At 60.9% G+C, this 14,448-nt stretch overlaps 8 protein-coding genes and 1 non-coding gene across 9 annotated transcripts; 6 read left to right on the forward strand and 3 right to left on the reverse strand.

The window, feature by feature from the left end:
• Positions 1-6: 6 nt before the first annotated feature.
• On the forward strand, positions 7-104 carry MRET_t0010. The gene has a single exon. It is a non-coding gene; the product is annotated as a tRNA-Ser (tRNA).
• A 21-nt stretch (positions 105-125) lies between these two features.
• On the reverse strand, positions 126-804 carry MRET_0715 (histone-like transcription factor (CBF/NF-Y); the record flags this gene model as incomplete). The annotated part of the gene is made up of 3 exons (XM_027627342.1): positions 126-397; positions 423-507; positions 535-804. 3 exons carry the CDS (start codon positions 802-804, stop codon positions 126-128), a joined length of 627 nt encoding a protein of 208 aa, XP_027482966.1.
• An 82-nt stretch (positions 805-886) lies between these two features.
• Positions 887-2,767, forward strand: MRET_0716 (ATP-dependent DNA helicase 2 subunit 1; the record flags this gene model as incomplete). Its single annotated transcript, XM_027627343.1, has 1 exon — positions 887-2,767. The coding sequence occupies one exon, from the start codon at positions 887-889 to the stop codon at positions 2,765-2,767; it is 1,881 nt and encodes a 626-aa protein (XP_027482969.1).
• Positions 2,764-3,645, reverse strand: MRET_0717 (peroxisomal 2,4-dienoyl-CoA reductase; the record flags this gene model as incomplete). Its single annotated transcript, XM_027627344.1, has 1 exon — positions 2,764-3,645. The coding sequence occupies one exon, from the start codon at positions 3,643-3,645 to the stop codon at positions 2,764-2,766; it is 882 nt and encodes a 293-aa protein (XP_027482968.1).
• A 210-nt stretch (positions 3,646-3,855) lies between these two features.
• MRET_0718 (large subunit ribosomal protein L39e) lies at positions 3,856-4,081 on the forward strand (the record flags this gene model as incomplete). Its single annotated transcript, XM_027627345.1, has 3 exons — positions 3,856-3,858; positions 3,897-3,955; positions 3,988-4,081. 3 exons carry the CDS (start codon positions 3,856-3,858, stop codon positions 4,079-4,081), a joined length of 156 nt encoding a protein of 51 aa, XP_027482965.1.
• Positions 4,082-4,257: 176 nt separating this feature from the next.
• Positions 4,258-5,226, reverse strand: MRET_0719 (thiamine pyrophosphokinase-related protein; the record flags this gene model as incomplete). The annotated part of the gene is made up of 3 exons (XM_027627346.1): positions 4,258-4,367; positions 4,395-4,537; positions 4,565-5,226. 3 exons carry the CDS (start codon positions 5,224-5,226, stop codon positions 4,258-4,260), a joined length of 915 nt encoding a protein of 304 aa, XP_027482964.1.
• A 72-nt stretch (positions 5,227-5,298) lies between these two features.
• On the forward strand, positions 5,299-7,065 carry MRET_0720 (actin cortical patch component; the record flags this gene model as incomplete). Its single annotated transcript, XM_027627347.1, has 1 exon — positions 5,299-7,065. The coding sequence occupies one exon, from the start codon at positions 5,299-5,301 to the stop codon at positions 7,063-7,065; it is 1,767 nt and encodes a 588-aa protein (XP_027483140.1).
• Positions 7,066-7,104: 39 nt separating this feature from the next.
• MRET_0721 (peroxin-5) lies at positions 7,105-9,309 on the forward strand (the record flags this gene model as incomplete). Its single annotated transcript, XM_027627348.1, has 1 exon — positions 7,105-9,309. One exon carries the CDS (start codon positions 7,105-7,107, stop codon positions 9,307-9,309), a length of 2,205 nt encoding a protein of 734 aa, XP_027483141.1.
• A 50-nt stretch (positions 9,310-9,359) lies between these two features.
• Positions 9,360-14,432, forward strand: MRET_0722 (HATPase_c domain protein; the record flags this gene model as incomplete). Its single annotated transcript, XM_027627349.1, has 1 exon — positions 9,360-14,432. One exon carries the CDS (start codon positions 9,360-9,362, stop codon positions 14,430-14,432), a length of 5,073 nt encoding a protein of 1,690 aa, XP_027483142.1.
• Between the last annotated feature and the right edge of the window lie 16 nt (positions 14,433-14,448).

Below are 14,448 nucleotides of genomic sequence, written 5' to 3' on the forward strand. Positions count from 1 at the left end.
ATCGCATGGCAACTTGCCAGAGAGGTTAATGGGTGAGACTTGAACTTGATTCATTCGATATCTCATGGGCTCCGCCCGCACAGGTTCGAACCCTGTAGTTGTCGCTTTTTTTCTACTTCAGCCTGTTACACCACGTGGCCAACCATTTCCTGCTGTGACGCGTCGTGGCCGGCCTCGTCCATGGACACGTCGTTCGCGTCCGAGGCCTGCGGCGTCGCTGGCGCCTCGAAGGGTGTCTCGTCTTTGTCTAGTTTCTTGTCTTGCTGTGGCGCATCAGACGGCTCGGCGGTCGGTGGATCGCGCTCTTCACGCAGCTTCAAGGCCATTGACAAGGGCATCGTCATGGGGACAATGTCTCGTAAAAAGTCCATGTATTCATTTTGCATCACGGCTTTGGCTGAATATAAGTCATGCACACGTACCCATATCATCGTAGCGGACCATTTTGCGCTTCTCCAACCGCGCATTGGTACATCCTTCCTCAGCAAACTTGCGTACAAACAGCTCCTACACAGGTCAGTATAGCATACATACCGTAGCTGCACTTATAAGAAACGTAGCTTCTTTACTGCAAATGTCCACAGCACTATCCGCCTTGATGATTTTCGATACACGCGCCAGCGGAAAAACCGTCGTGCCTTTCTGAGGCGGCAGGGATGGGCGCGGTGCGCGTCGTGAAGAAGTACTAGGCGCCACAGCTTCTTTGGTCGACTCGCTCGCCTCTGGTGCAGGCATATCCACAGGCGCTTCAGGATGCTCTGGCAGCAGAGGCATGGCCTGCTCCACGGGGGCCGTCGTATCCATATGGGAGCGTCGGCCACACGCGTGTCTGACGCGCGCCACCCGAGTTCTGAACCTCCACTTACGCAGGGGACCTGCGTTGTTCATGGACGCCACGGAGCCGGCGGCGTCCGCGCTGCCTTGGGAGGGCTACTTTCACCGCGATGCGGTCCTCTTTGTTATCGATGCTGGCATGCACATGCATGAAGAGGTGGAACATGAGACCGCATTTATCATGGCATTGCGCGCGGCTCTGCGCTTCATGCATATCAAGCTCGTCAGCTCGCCCAAAGATTATGTCGGTATTATGCTATGGAATACCGATGCGTCGCGGATGATCACGCCGAGCAAGAACCCTTATTATCCGCATACGATCGAGTATGCACGGCTTAAGCAGGTTGATGTGCCGACGACCTTTGAGCTGCAACAGCTTTTGACCGCGCTGCAAGCCGATCCGCCAGCGGCGCGCACGCGTTTCCCACCTGCTAGCTCGACCATGAATGTGGACCACGTCTTGGCGAATGCCTTGCATGTGATCACTGCCAGCGTCCGGGCCGGCACACGTCGTGTGTTTTTCCTCACCAACCAGGACGAGCCACATGCTCCTCCTCACAAGAAGTATATCCAGAAAGCGTGCATTGATCGAATTCGCGACTATTACCGACGTGGTATTGAGGTGGAGCCTTTCTTCCTCGGAAGCTCGTTTCGTATGCACGCATTCTATGCCGACATATTGGGCGTGTATGACGACGGTTTGCTGCAGGATACCCTACGCCCGTGGCGTTTGCGGCAGTTGCAGGACCAAAATGGGCCAAAGCGCAGTGCGTGGGACTCGACGTCCAAATTTGCGGAGCTGGAGGAGCAGATCAGCAGTCGCGAGATGCCCAAGCGTGTCGTCCTAGATCTGCTGATGGACCTCGGGCCGCTGTCCAAGACGTCCCATGCCACACGATGGCGCATTCACGTCAAGGGCTACAGCCTCATTTCGGAGGCCACGCGCGACTTGCCAGTCAAGGTGACATCTTATGGCCACGAGGATCCATATGATTTGTACGAGGTCGTGAACATCACACGCCCTGTCCGCGCTGCCAATGGCGAGCCTGTGCAGGCGGAACAGATCACGAATGCGTACGAGCTACGTGCAGCGTCGTCCCATGACTATGTTACGTTTAGTGATGAAGAAATGCAGGGCCTTCGACAGTGTGGCAGTATTCCGGGTCTCGTGCTACTAGGCTTCAAGGACCGCTCCACGCTGCACTTTTACGAGAATATCAAGCACGCCTACTTTTTGTACCCCTCGGACCTCGAGCATCCGGGGAGCAAGTGTGCCTTCGCGGCCCTCCTCCAATCCATGCTGACGAAAGACAAGCTGGCTCTGACGCTGTTTACGCCGCGTGAAAATACCACACCGAGTATCGCCGTGCTTCTACCCCAGGCAGAAGAGCTAGATGAGGATGGACAGCAGTGCCAGCCCCCAGGAATGCATTTGATCGTGATGCCGTTCGCCGACGACATCCGCACGCCTCCCCCGATCAAGACACTCTCGGCCAAGCCCGAGCAAGTCGGCGCAGCCAGCAAAATCATCGAGAGCTATACCCGCAAAAGCCCCTTTAATCCCGACGTCTTTGTGAACCCGGCCCTGCAGTTTCATTACGACCTGCTCGTGGCCCAGGCTTTTCATACCCCTATGCCGACGTATCGTGACACTATCTTGCCCGACTATGACATGATCGAGCGGCGCTCTCGGTCGTTCATTCAAGCATGGCACGAAACTTTGCAACAGGACGCGCGCGTTCAAACGGACAAGGCCGTCGAAAGCTCATCGGCTGTGCCAGACGACTTGGTCCGCCGGCTGCATCGACAAGGTACCTTGGGCCAGCTCACGGTGCACGACCTCAAGCAGGCGTGCGACATGTATGGCTTGCGAAAGCACAGCCGGAAAGCCGAGCTCGTGGATACGTTATCCCAACACCTATCTTCTCACTAGAGACGCAGACCCGGAAACAGATCCTTGAAGGAGCGTGGGTCGAGCATGCTGTCGGGGTATGGCAGCCAGGCACTGCGGAAGTGCATGTGGCCACCATCCACCACAATCACCTGGCCTGTGATCCAGTTGGCCGCGTCGCTGAACAGGAAAACGGCTGCATTAGCAATGTCTGTGCGTTCACCGACTCGCTGACATGGGATCAGCGAGCGAGCCAGCTCTTCTGAGCCCTGTGGCAAGAGACGACTCGCGCCTTCCGTACCGGCAATCAGACCAGGGGCAATGCAATTACTACGCACGCCAAAAGGCCCGAGCTCCACTGCCACCACATTCGAGAGAGCATCTACACCTGCTTTGGCCGACGACGCCGCACCCTGCCATGGCAAACCAGAGTAGTGCAGCGTAGCTGAAATGTGCAAGTATGAGCCGTGAGTGCGCTTTATTTCGTCCATCGTGGCGCGAACCGTGTTAAATGTACCGAGCAAATCAATCTCCAGAATGGCGCGGAAAGCATTCGATGACAGGCCCTGCAGAGGCGACATGAAATTGCCAGCCGCTCCGCAAATCACAAAGTCGATATGGCCGAACTGGTCGATGGTCTTCTTGACGATCTGCTGCATCGCCACGTACTGGCGCACGTCGCCAGGCAGAGATATCGCCTGCGAGCCGGTATCGCGCGACAGCTGCTGTGCTGCCTCCTGCAACCGGTCCGCCTTCCGGCCCACGATCGCTGCCTTACAGCCGAAGCGCATGAGCGTCTCGGTGATCTTGTAGCAAATACCAGAGCCCCCTCCTGTAACAAGCACCACCTTTCCACGGAAAATGTCTGGCTTGAACACATCGGTGGCCGGCACAGGTTGGTGCGCATAATGGGAGGTCATGGTGGTACCCAGTCTGGTCGCCCCAGCGGCGCGGAGATACGCCCAAGACGGGCCCGTGCGAGCATGGAGCTGAGCCGGCGCCCGGGTTCTGGATGATGTGGAGATACACGATACTGCATAGGGTATAGTTTTACACGTGACCTCTTTACGCTAGTGGGTCCTCCTACGACACCTCGGTGTTTCTCCTACCCAACGTCCAGCAGAACTATCATGGTATGTGACCGTGTAGCACGCCGGACTAACGCCACCAGCCTTCGCACAAGACGTTCCGTACCAAGGTCAAGCTGGCCAAGGCTGCCCGCCAGAACCGGTATGTATCTGCCATGCTGCCTAACACCTCAGCTCGATCCCCAACTGGTTCCGCATGAAGACGGACAACAAGATCCAGTACAACAAGAACCGCCGTCACTGGCGTCACACGAAGCTCTCGCTCTAAGCTTTGTGTCTCTTTTCCCGACATGTTGATCCATATACTGACCATGTCTTTTACTCTGTGATACCGGCATTGCCCAGGGACGAGGGACGTGGTCGATACAGGTCTGCGTGCCGCCGAAAGTGTGATTCTTAGTGCACGTACTTGCCAAAATACACTACCATTACGTTGGTGCAAACTTAGGGCGTGGGCACACGCAAGGGCGTGTGCAGGAGTGCTACGAGCTTGGTATAGTCCGGCTCCTTCTCCGGCGTGAGCCAACCATGCCGTATGAAAAAGTCCAAAAGGACTGGTGTCAGAGCGTCAGTGCACGTACCTAGAGTACAGTTGGGCTTGAAGGCGCCTGCTACTATGAGCTGCCAAATGGTGTCCCTGTCCATCAGCTCGAACGACTGCGCCTCTTGGTCGTTGGGCTGGAGGCGCACATCGTTCGAGGGCAGGCACAAGTCGTAGAGGAACCTGTGGTCAGTCGTGCGGCGAACGTACTGCATCTCTGGCTGGCGGTACCCGTGTGTCGGTGTCTTGTAAAAGTAGGAAATGACGCCGACAGCGCGGATGTGCGCGGTGACGAGCTCCGGATCGAGACTCGCTTCCTCCTCGCATTCGCGCACGATGGTATCGAGCACGTTTTCGCCGGCGGTGATGCCGCCCGCGACCGAGTTGTCGTACATACCGGGCCATGTCGCTTTGGTCGCCGAGCGCTTCGGGACCCAGACGCGTCCATCGGGTGTGTATGCGGTGAGATGCACGCCAAACGTCGCAAAGCCGAAAAGGGCGCAGGCAGCGCGCTCGAGTGTAAAAGCCATGTAGGTGCGTTGCGACTTGTCTCGTCCATACACGGCGTACTGCTCATGGCGCCAGCCACCCAGCGCCTCGGGAAACTCGCCGTGATCACGTAGCTGCACGGCCAGGGCATTGATCGCGTCTGTACGTGCGTCCACGGATGTGCATGCGGGGCCAAATGTCATGCGCCGCTCGTCCATCACAAAGGCGTGCGCATAGCGCTGCAGCACCGCCCAGACATGTGGCTGGATGAATCCAATCTGCACGTCATCGCACAGAAACGCATACAGCGTCGGATCCTCCCATGGATCGTCGTTCTGCGTGGCGGTGGCGACGTCCCACCACGAGGCAAAGCGCCGTGTCATGGACGTGGGGGGCCGTGGGTGAGAAAAGTGGCACGTGGCGCGCACAGTCCATATGGTTGTCCGCCTCCCATCATGTCGCTGACACCGGCCGGGACGTGGGCTCCGAATCCCACGACAGTGCGTGCGTGCAGCGTCAAGCTCAGTGCACAGGGTGATCGAATCGTGTATGCTCATGGTCGTACGGTCGTGATTCGTGACATGAAGGATCCCCGAGCCACGGTCGTGTATGCTCAGCATGCGCAGCCCGTGACGGTGGCGCGTTTGAGTCCGAGTGGCTATTATGTGGCGAGCGCCGATGTCACGGGCAAGGTGCGTGTGTGGGACGTAGCTGGCACGGAGCAGATGCTCAAGCTTGAAGTGGCTGCGCTAGGTGGACGTGTGCACGATCTACAGTGGGATGGCGAGAGCAAGCGGATTCTCGTGGCGGGCGAGGGCCGCGAAAAGTATACCCATACGTTTCTGGTGGATACAGGCTCGAGTGTGGGCGAGCTGAATGGACACAGCAAGCCTGTGAATGCCGTCGCGGTGCGTGCACAGCGGCCGTTCCGGGCCGCGACAGGTGCGGACGACGCCCATGTTCTGTTCTATACGGGCGTGCCTTTCAAGTACGCGCGCACTCTGTCGCACCATACGCGTTTTGTGCATGATGTAGCGTATGCGCCGGATGGCGCGACGTTTGTGTCCGCGGGTGCCGATGGCCGGCTGTGTGTGTACGATGGTGTGAGTGGTGATCTGCACGGCACGATCGAGGCGCATCAAGGCACCATTTTCGCGGTCTCTTTTGCGCCTGACTCGAAGCACCTAGCTTCTGCGGGAGCCGATGGGGCCGTGCGTGTGTGGGATGTGGCGGCCCGCACGCTCGTGTGCGAATGGCGCTCAGATGCGCAGGACCGCGTCCTGGCGCAGCAGGTCGGTCTTGTGTGGACAGCAGGGGCGATTGTATCGCTGAGCTTCCATGGGATGCTGACCGTGCTCGATCCGGGTGCGCTGCGTGTCCGCGACACGCTCGTGGGCCCCACGATGGGTCTTGTGGACGTGGCTGTGAGCGGCGGAAAGATCGCCGCAGCCTGTGTCGACGGCCGCGTCTACTTGTATGACGAGTGTGTTGATCGTTGCCCTCGCGAGGCAGCATGGCCGAGTCCGGTCCGGATGGGCTCGACGTCTTCCGCATGGGTCGTGGCGTCGTTGGACAATGCGCTGCGTGTGATCCGGCACGATGGAAGCGTGACGAAGCACGACGTAAGTGGCCACATTCGCAGCTTGCAAGTATGCGACAGGGCCTCGTTTGTGCTGACTGACACGGGCATGGACGTCGTATCCCACGATGGCGAGTGCGTATCGCACCGAGCTACGTGGCCCGACGATGCTACATGCCTCGCCTCGCAGGCGTCGCTCGTGGCGATCGGTGCGCAAGACGCCAAAGTGTATCTCTTCCGCTACGACGGTGCCCTGCATCCTCTCGGCGAGCTGAGCCACGGACGGAGCGCCATCACAGCGATGGCCTTCTCACCAGACGCCTCGCTCCTGGCCGTCGGCGAGAGCAGCGGCAAGATCCTCGTGTACGATGTCGAGGCACAGACACTCAAGCTTTCGCAGTGGGTATTCCATACGGCGCGTATCGACTCGATTCAGTGGTCGCCGGACGGCGCGCATGCGCTCAGCGCGTCCCTCGATACGAACATCTATGTATGGTCCGTGGAGCGGCCGATGCAAAAGGCTGTGCTCAAGAACGCCCATGCCGGCGGTGTGAAGGCAGCCGTCTGGCTCGACGCCCACACCATCGTCTCGGCGGGCGCCGACGGCGTCGTTCGCTGGGTGCGCCGCGTCTGTAGCCCATAGCTGTCGTCGGCCGATGTCAACCCTCCACTACCACCTGTCATGTCGTTGCCGGATCTGGTGAGCGGTGGTGCCGGGTGTGGCCCGGTGAATCCGCTGCAGCAGCTGGGCAAGCGCTTTGGGCAGGACCGTGGGGCGCAGTTTGACTCGTTCGGCAAGGGCGTGCCTGGACGGCCGCCGGCGTTCCGTACGCAGGCGTCCGGTGCGTCGACGTCGGCCGGCGATCCAGCGTTCTTTGCGCCGGAGCCTGCCGCGCCGTTTCAAGTCGACGAGCTGCGCGCCTCTCTGCCGCATGTCGGTCCGCCGTGGCCGTCTGCGATGGAGGCGTCGTTCTATCGGCACCAGGTGCCGCGTGCATCGACGGCGTCGTCGTCTTCTTCAGCGACGCCCGCCTGGGCCCAAGACTTTTTGCGCGCGTCTTCGTCGGCCCAGGGCGTATCGGCGCCTGCATCTTATGGTGCGATGCCGCGTAGCACGCCCCTGAGTGCGGGCCCGCTTCATCACCGACCGTTTCCTGCGATGCTGCGCATGTCACCCGCGCCACCACCGCAGGCCGTGCCCCGTGCGCCTGATGCACTCGAGTCGGTGAGCGCGTCGTCGTGGGAGTCGGCGTTCACGGCCGCAGACGCACAGCAGGGCGGCGCCACTGAGTCGCGACTAGATGCGATGAACGACGACGAACTGGCGCAGGCCGCTGAGCATCTCTTGCATGCCGTGCAGCACGACACGAGTGACAAGTTCCAGCAGAGCGAGTTTCTGCAGCTGATGCGCAAGCTGCGTGACCGGTATGCTGTGGTGCGCGGTGACTCGATTGTGGACCAGGATGCGAAGGGCAAGAGCAAGGCCCCGCCGACGCAGGCGGACCTAGATGCGATGCTGCAGCATGCCGCGTCGCAGGCTGCTCGGCCCACCCAGCGCGGCGAGCATGTACAGACGGCGGATGCGCTCGCGGATCTCGAGGCATTCTGGCGCGAAGAGGACCAGGCGAAGGAGAAGCCGGCGCCGCCAGCAGCGTCGTTTGTCGGCGATAGCGGCGATGTGGCAGCGCGCATGCGCGAAGACGACGACCTGTTTGCGCGTGAGTACCACAAGTGGACGTCTCTGGGCACCCAGGTGCCGGGTGCGACGGCCCAGTGGGAGGAGGACTGGCATGGCTTTGCCGGGGACGAGGACTTTGTCGGCCGCGCCTGGCAGGGTCCAGCCGGCCACGGGGTGCGTGGGGCGCAGAATGCCGAGTGGGCCAAGTTCCAGCGCGAATGGGACGCGTTTGATGCCGAGGCGGATGGCGTGCGGCCTGTGATGCAGAGCCGTGCGCATGAGCCGTTCCCGTTTGAAGCGCCGCGGTACCGCTTCCACGATGCGAATCCGTGGGCCGCGCACCCTGCGCACCATGCGACGCCGACGATGCTCGACACGGTGCTCGAGCACGAAGCGGCCGTGCAAGCGCACCCCACGGACGCGAGCAAGTGGTATCATCTTGGGCTGCGGCAGCAGGAGAATGAGCGCGAGACGCAGGCGATCGCTGCGTTGCACGAGGCGCTGCAGCTCGATCCGACGATGAAAGACGCATGGCTCGCGCTTGCTGTGAGCTATACGAACGAGAACGAGCGCGAAGAGGCGCTCGAAGCACTGGATCGCTGGATCCACGTGCACACCAAGTACCACAGCGCGGTGCAGTCCTTCCTGTCGCAGCGGCGCCACCTGCCCGAGATGTCGACGCACAAGCGCCTCGCGAATGTGCTCATGGCCATGGCGCGCGCGAGTGCGCAGGATCCGCAGCAGCCCATCGATGGGGACGTGCAGGTCGCGCTGGGCGTGCTCTTCAACTCGTCCGGCGAGTACGACAAGGCCGTCGACTGCTTCACGACCGCGCTGCAGGTGTCGCCCGACGACTGGATCCTGTACAACCGCATCGGCGCGACGCTCAGCAACTCGGGCCGCTCCGAAGAAAGTCTGCAGTACTACCAGGAGGCACTGCGTCTGCGCCCCGACTTTGCGCGCTGCCACTTTAACCTGAGCATCTCCTGCCTGAACCTCAAAATGTACACCGAAGCGGCCGAGCACGCCTACACAGCTCTCACGCTCCAGCAGGCCTCCGGCGACGACGTGCCCGGCCCGCCCAACCACAGTCTCTGGGAAATCCTGCGCGTGTCGCTCGAGCTCATGCGCCGCCCCGATCTCGCGACGCTGTGCCTCGCCCGCGACCTGAACCAGATCCACCTCGACCAGATTGTAGGTACCATATAGCACGTGATGCACTTCGACTGGCCGCGCGTCCCTCGCTGCCTCCGCCCGCCATGGACATGCGCTCGCTTGCGCAGCGGGCGCTGACCGAGTCCGCGCTGCCGGACGAGGCGATCACCGTGAACCAGCGTGCCTTGATCGACAAGATTCTCGCGCGGTACTCGGCAGAGTTCACCGTCTTTCGCGAGCTCCTCCAAAACGCCGACGACGCAGGCGCGTCCGAGTGTGAGCTGCGCCTGGTGAGCGAGCCGCGCCCCATCCCCCATGTCCCCGATACCCAGGCCCTGCTCACACAATGGACCTTCCGCAACAATGGCGCGCCGTTCAGCGACGCCGACTGGCACCGGCTACGGCGCATCGCCGAGGGCAACCCCGATCCGGAGCGCATCGGTGCGTTTGGCGTCGGCTTTTACTCGCTGTTCAGCGTATGCGACGAGCCGATCGTGTCGAGTGGCGACCAGCTGATGGGCTTCTTTTGGAAAGGCGATGCCCTCTTCACGCGCCGCGCTCACGCCCCGGCTCAGGCCGCATCGTCCACGGGCGTGCCATGGACCACGTTTCTCATGGCCCTGCGTGAGCCGACGCCCTTCCCCGAATCACCCCTCGCGCTGTGCCAGTTTCTCGCGACCTCGCTCACGTTCACGAGCCATGTCCGCTCGGTCGGCCTGTACCTCGACGACCAACTCTTGTGCCATCTCGACAAGCACGTAGGCGCTCCGGAGCCCCTCGTCCCATCACGCCATCTTAGGGCTACGTCGCCGGAGAAAATCATGGCCGTACAGGAGCTGCATACCTCGCCACTCCAAGTGCACGTCCGCGTAGCTCGGTGCATCCTCCTCGAGGCGGCCGAGGCGGCCGCCGCCGCGGCCGACAAACCCAGCCTCCGCCAAACCCTCCTGTCCGCGTTCTCCAAGACGGCCGGCGCCGGGATCGCTTCCATGCTCTCGAACGCCTTTGGGACCGCGCCGCCCGACGCCGCATCTTCGCGCAGCATGGTGCTCGAAAATGTCGCGCAACACATCGAAACCGTGCAGGCATCGCTGCATTTGCGCTTCGTTTCAGCTCACATTCGCGTCCATGCACCTGCCGCGCTCTCTCGCGAATTGGAGCGGAGCACGAAAAAGGGCCTTCCATCGTCCATGCCCTTGCACATCGTGCACATGCGTCGAGACGACATCGACGCCATGGCGCTCCCCGAGTCCACGACGCACAGCGTAGACAAGCACGTCGGCATGCTCTTTGACGGACTCACGCCGCAGCTGGATGCACAGGGCCGCGTGTTTATCGGGTTCCGCACGCACCAAACCACCGCGTTCGCCGGTCATCTGGCCGCGCGCTTCATCCCGACAGTCGAGCGCGAATCGCTCGACTTTATCGATCGGTACTGTGCACGCTGGAACACCGAGCTGCTCGCTGTGGGCGGCTACGTGGCGCGCGCCATCTATGAGGCCGAGATGCATCGCTTAGGCGCACAATGGTGTCACGCTCACCAACGAGAGCGCCTACTAGAGGCGGCTCTGCATACGATGCGCTTCTTTTCCTTCCGATCGTCGTCGCCATCGACGCGCGTGTCGGCTGCGCTGGAAGACGCCTTCTTCGCCTGCTGCACACGGCCATGCATCTCGCTCATGTCCACCGAGGGACTGCGGTCCTCCGATGCCGTGCGCTTCCCGAGTGCCATGCTCGCGGACTTTTGCCGCGACATTGCCGTGATTCCACCGGCCCACATCGAGGCGGCTGACGTGTTTGTGATGCAGCTGCGTCTGCGGCACATGGTGCGTGACATTACGATGGAGGACGTATTTGCCGAGCTTGCACGCCATCCCCTTTCGACCGACGAAATGGTCGCATGCCTGCGGTGGTGGTGTCAAGTGGCCGCTCATCCCGCCTACGAACCATCTCTCTGTGCACAGCTCGTGCGTGCCGCTGTCGTCACCTCCGACGATGGCGTCCAAGCCTTGTCAGATGTATCGACCGTGCTCCATACTGGCAAGTTGCCCCCGACCATCGTGCTCCCGCCGACATGCCTGCTCTACGCCGTCTCACGGCACTTTCGACCAGGCGAACTGGGCCGCGTGTTTGGGTGGGCTGATTTGTCCGTGCTGGCGTGGGTGGAATACATGTTGTCCCTGGATCAGTCGTCCTCGCCCGACGTGCGCGCCGCGCATGGACTATCGCAATCACCCAGGAATGCAGAAGGAGTGCTTAGCACGCTCGCATGGACGTGGGGCCATATCCCCCATGCGCAGATGCGCGCGATCGTCGAGCGCCTCACTCCCCTGGCGTGCATACCTACCCGTGCGGGCATGAAGCGCCCTGCCGACGCCTACTTTAGCAGCGTGTCGCTGTTTTCCGACCTGCCTGTTGTGGCCTTCCCCACCATGCCCGTTCGTGGCCACGCCGAAAAGATGCTCGAGGCGCTAGGCGTACGTCGGCACGTCGATATCCAGCTCATCTTTGATCGGCTTCTTGCCGGCGGTGACTGGTCGCACATCGACTTGGTGGCCTACCTCGCTAAACAAAGCGCGCACCTGACACCCACAGAAATGCAGCGGCTCACCAACACGCCCATCTTCCCTGCTGAGGGAGACACGAAGCAGTATATGGCCTGTCAGCTGTATGAGCCGAGCGATGCGCTGCGTGCTTTGCGTGTACCTATTCTCGACTGGCGCGGTCGCTCTTGGCGTGCCTCGTCCGACGAGGCACGATTCCTCTTCTCCCTGGGCTTGCAACGGCACATGCCTTTGCCAGAGGTCTTGGAACGCGCCAGCGGGTCTGACGCGGCACTGGGCGTCGTCGCGCGCACCTACCTTCTCGACAAGTTCGCCTCAGTGTACGCGGATGTCTACTCGCTCAAGGACGCAAGCAAGTATGCCTTTGTTCCGGCTCAGGATGGACGGCTGTATCCGCCGACGCAAGTGTTCACAGATGCAGCCGCCGCCTCCATGCAATGGCCCATCGCAGCCGTCTCGGCTGTCGATGCGACCAAGCTGCAATTGCCCACGCATCCGACAGGCTCGGCCATTGTGCACAAACTGTGCTCGTCACCACCCCAGACGCACGAAGAGGCCTGCCGCGTATTTGCCTTTTTATCCACTGTGCGCACATATACCCCACGAGACTTGGACACGCTCCGCCACGCACCCATCGTGCCCGTACAGGGCCGTGGTCATTTGCCACCGGCTTCATGCTACTTCGCCGGCGCTCGCGATGCGCCATCCGAGTACCAGGCCGTGTTTGCATACGTCGACTTTGGGCCTGCAGCGACCGTGTTTCTCCGCGCGTGTGGTGTGTCGGACGAGCCCAGCACATCGGAGTTGGTGGACATGCTGATGGACGATGCGTCGCACTTTTACCATCTGTGCCCATCACCAGATGCGTACGTGCTGGTCTTGCGCCGCATTGCCGACCACTTGAGCGAACTGCCGCCGTCCACGCGGCAGCGGATGCGCCACGTCCCATTTCTGCTTTGCCTTCAGCAGGCTCGCACAGACGACGAACATGCCTCGGGCTCTGCCTCGTATGCGCTCCGCAGCGCACCGGATATCGTGCTCGTGGACGATGCACATGCGCACATGCTATTTTGCGATCATGTGTTTGTGGCGCCACACGACGATGTCATTGAGCCACTGTATGCATCCCTGGGATCACCCTACCTAAGCAAGCTCGTTACAGAGTCCTACTCGGTCAAGGGCCGGGTGCTGCCCGACACTCCACGCGCCCAAGACATTCGCCATACCATCTTGGAGCGCACGCCGCTTTTTCTCTTCGAAAAGCGAGCGATGGCCAGCCGCGACATACAGCACGACGCGGCGTGGCTCGGTGATGTTCTCACCGTGCATGAAGTCACGGATCCTGGCATCCAGCAGACGCGCGTATTAACGTACCAGGGCCAAACGTGGAAAGACGTGCAGCGGTGCTCAGCTATGGCGACGAGACCTTCGACATGGAAACAGGCCCTCCTTCTCCATGTTGCTACTGATATGGAGCTGGACTGGTTCGAAGTCGCATCGGCGCTGTGCAAGTCCCTGCTCCGGCGGCAGCATTTACAAGATGTGCTCCTGTTCATGACCGTGCTCTCGTCGCCTCTTCGCAGTCTCAAACGCAAGGGCTTCCACGTCGACAAGATTCTCGCACAGCAAGCCAAGGCTTCCGCACCGCTCGTCCCTGCGCCGGAACCGGCCTGGGATAGCTACGAGGCACAGCTTCTGCAGATGTTCCCCGACGCGGATCCTGCTCACGTTGCGCGGCTTCTGCGTTCGTTCCAGGACCATCATTTGCAACAGGCCAGTGAGGCCATGCTCAGCGGCTACCCTAAAGTGGCTGCGTCCGCCGAAAAGCCATCGCATCCCCCGCCGCCGGTCCAGACACCACCCCCGGCTTCCATGGACAAATCTCGCGAGATGATGCCACCGCCCATGCCACCCCCCAAAGCAAGCGGCGGCAACTTGTTTCAGCAGATCAGGACACGTTTGGGTGGACGACCGTCGTCGTTGGCCGATGGAACTTCATCTATTCGGCGCCCCGGTCAGAGTGAGCCCATCACTCAGACATCTGAGATCCAGCGACACGTTCAGAATGCCATCCAGTCATCACGTCCAGATGCATCGTCCATCATTCAGTCCAAGTCACAGACGCGCGATGTGCGCGAGGCTGCATCGACGTACTGCGACGTCAATGGCATGGACGTGGATCTCCGTCTCGCCGGGCACGTAGTGGGCATGAAAGTGTACGTGAGCACGGATCTCGACGGACCCACCACCCTCGCCCATAACCGCGCGGCTCTTGAGCGCCTCATTGAGCTCGTGTATCGCCCAGTCGGGGCCATCTTTGGCGTGAATCCTCAGAGCATGCACGTGTTCTGTGATACCCAAGGCCCATCGATTGCCTTCAATCGAGGCGGATCGATCTTCCTCAATCTGCGCTACTATCTCGCATGGCACGACGCGGACGTTCAAGCAAATCGCCTTGTAAATCCCCTCATTTCCGTCTACTTTAGCGTCGCACACGAGCTTGCACACAACCTCGTGCTGGCGCACAATTCGGAGCATGAATTCTACTTCTCGTCCATCGCCGAACAGTACTTCATGTCTCTGGCGCAGTACATAGCTACGCTCTCCACATGAAAAAACGCCAGTTTTC

This window comes from Malassezia restricta, chromosome I (assembly GCF_003290485.1).
Source record: "Malassezia restricta chromosome I, complete sequence".
In the NCBI taxonomy this organism is placed as follows: Eukaryota; Fungi; Basidiomycota; class Malasseziomycetes; order Malasseziales; family Malasseziaceae; genus Malassezia; species Malassezia restricta.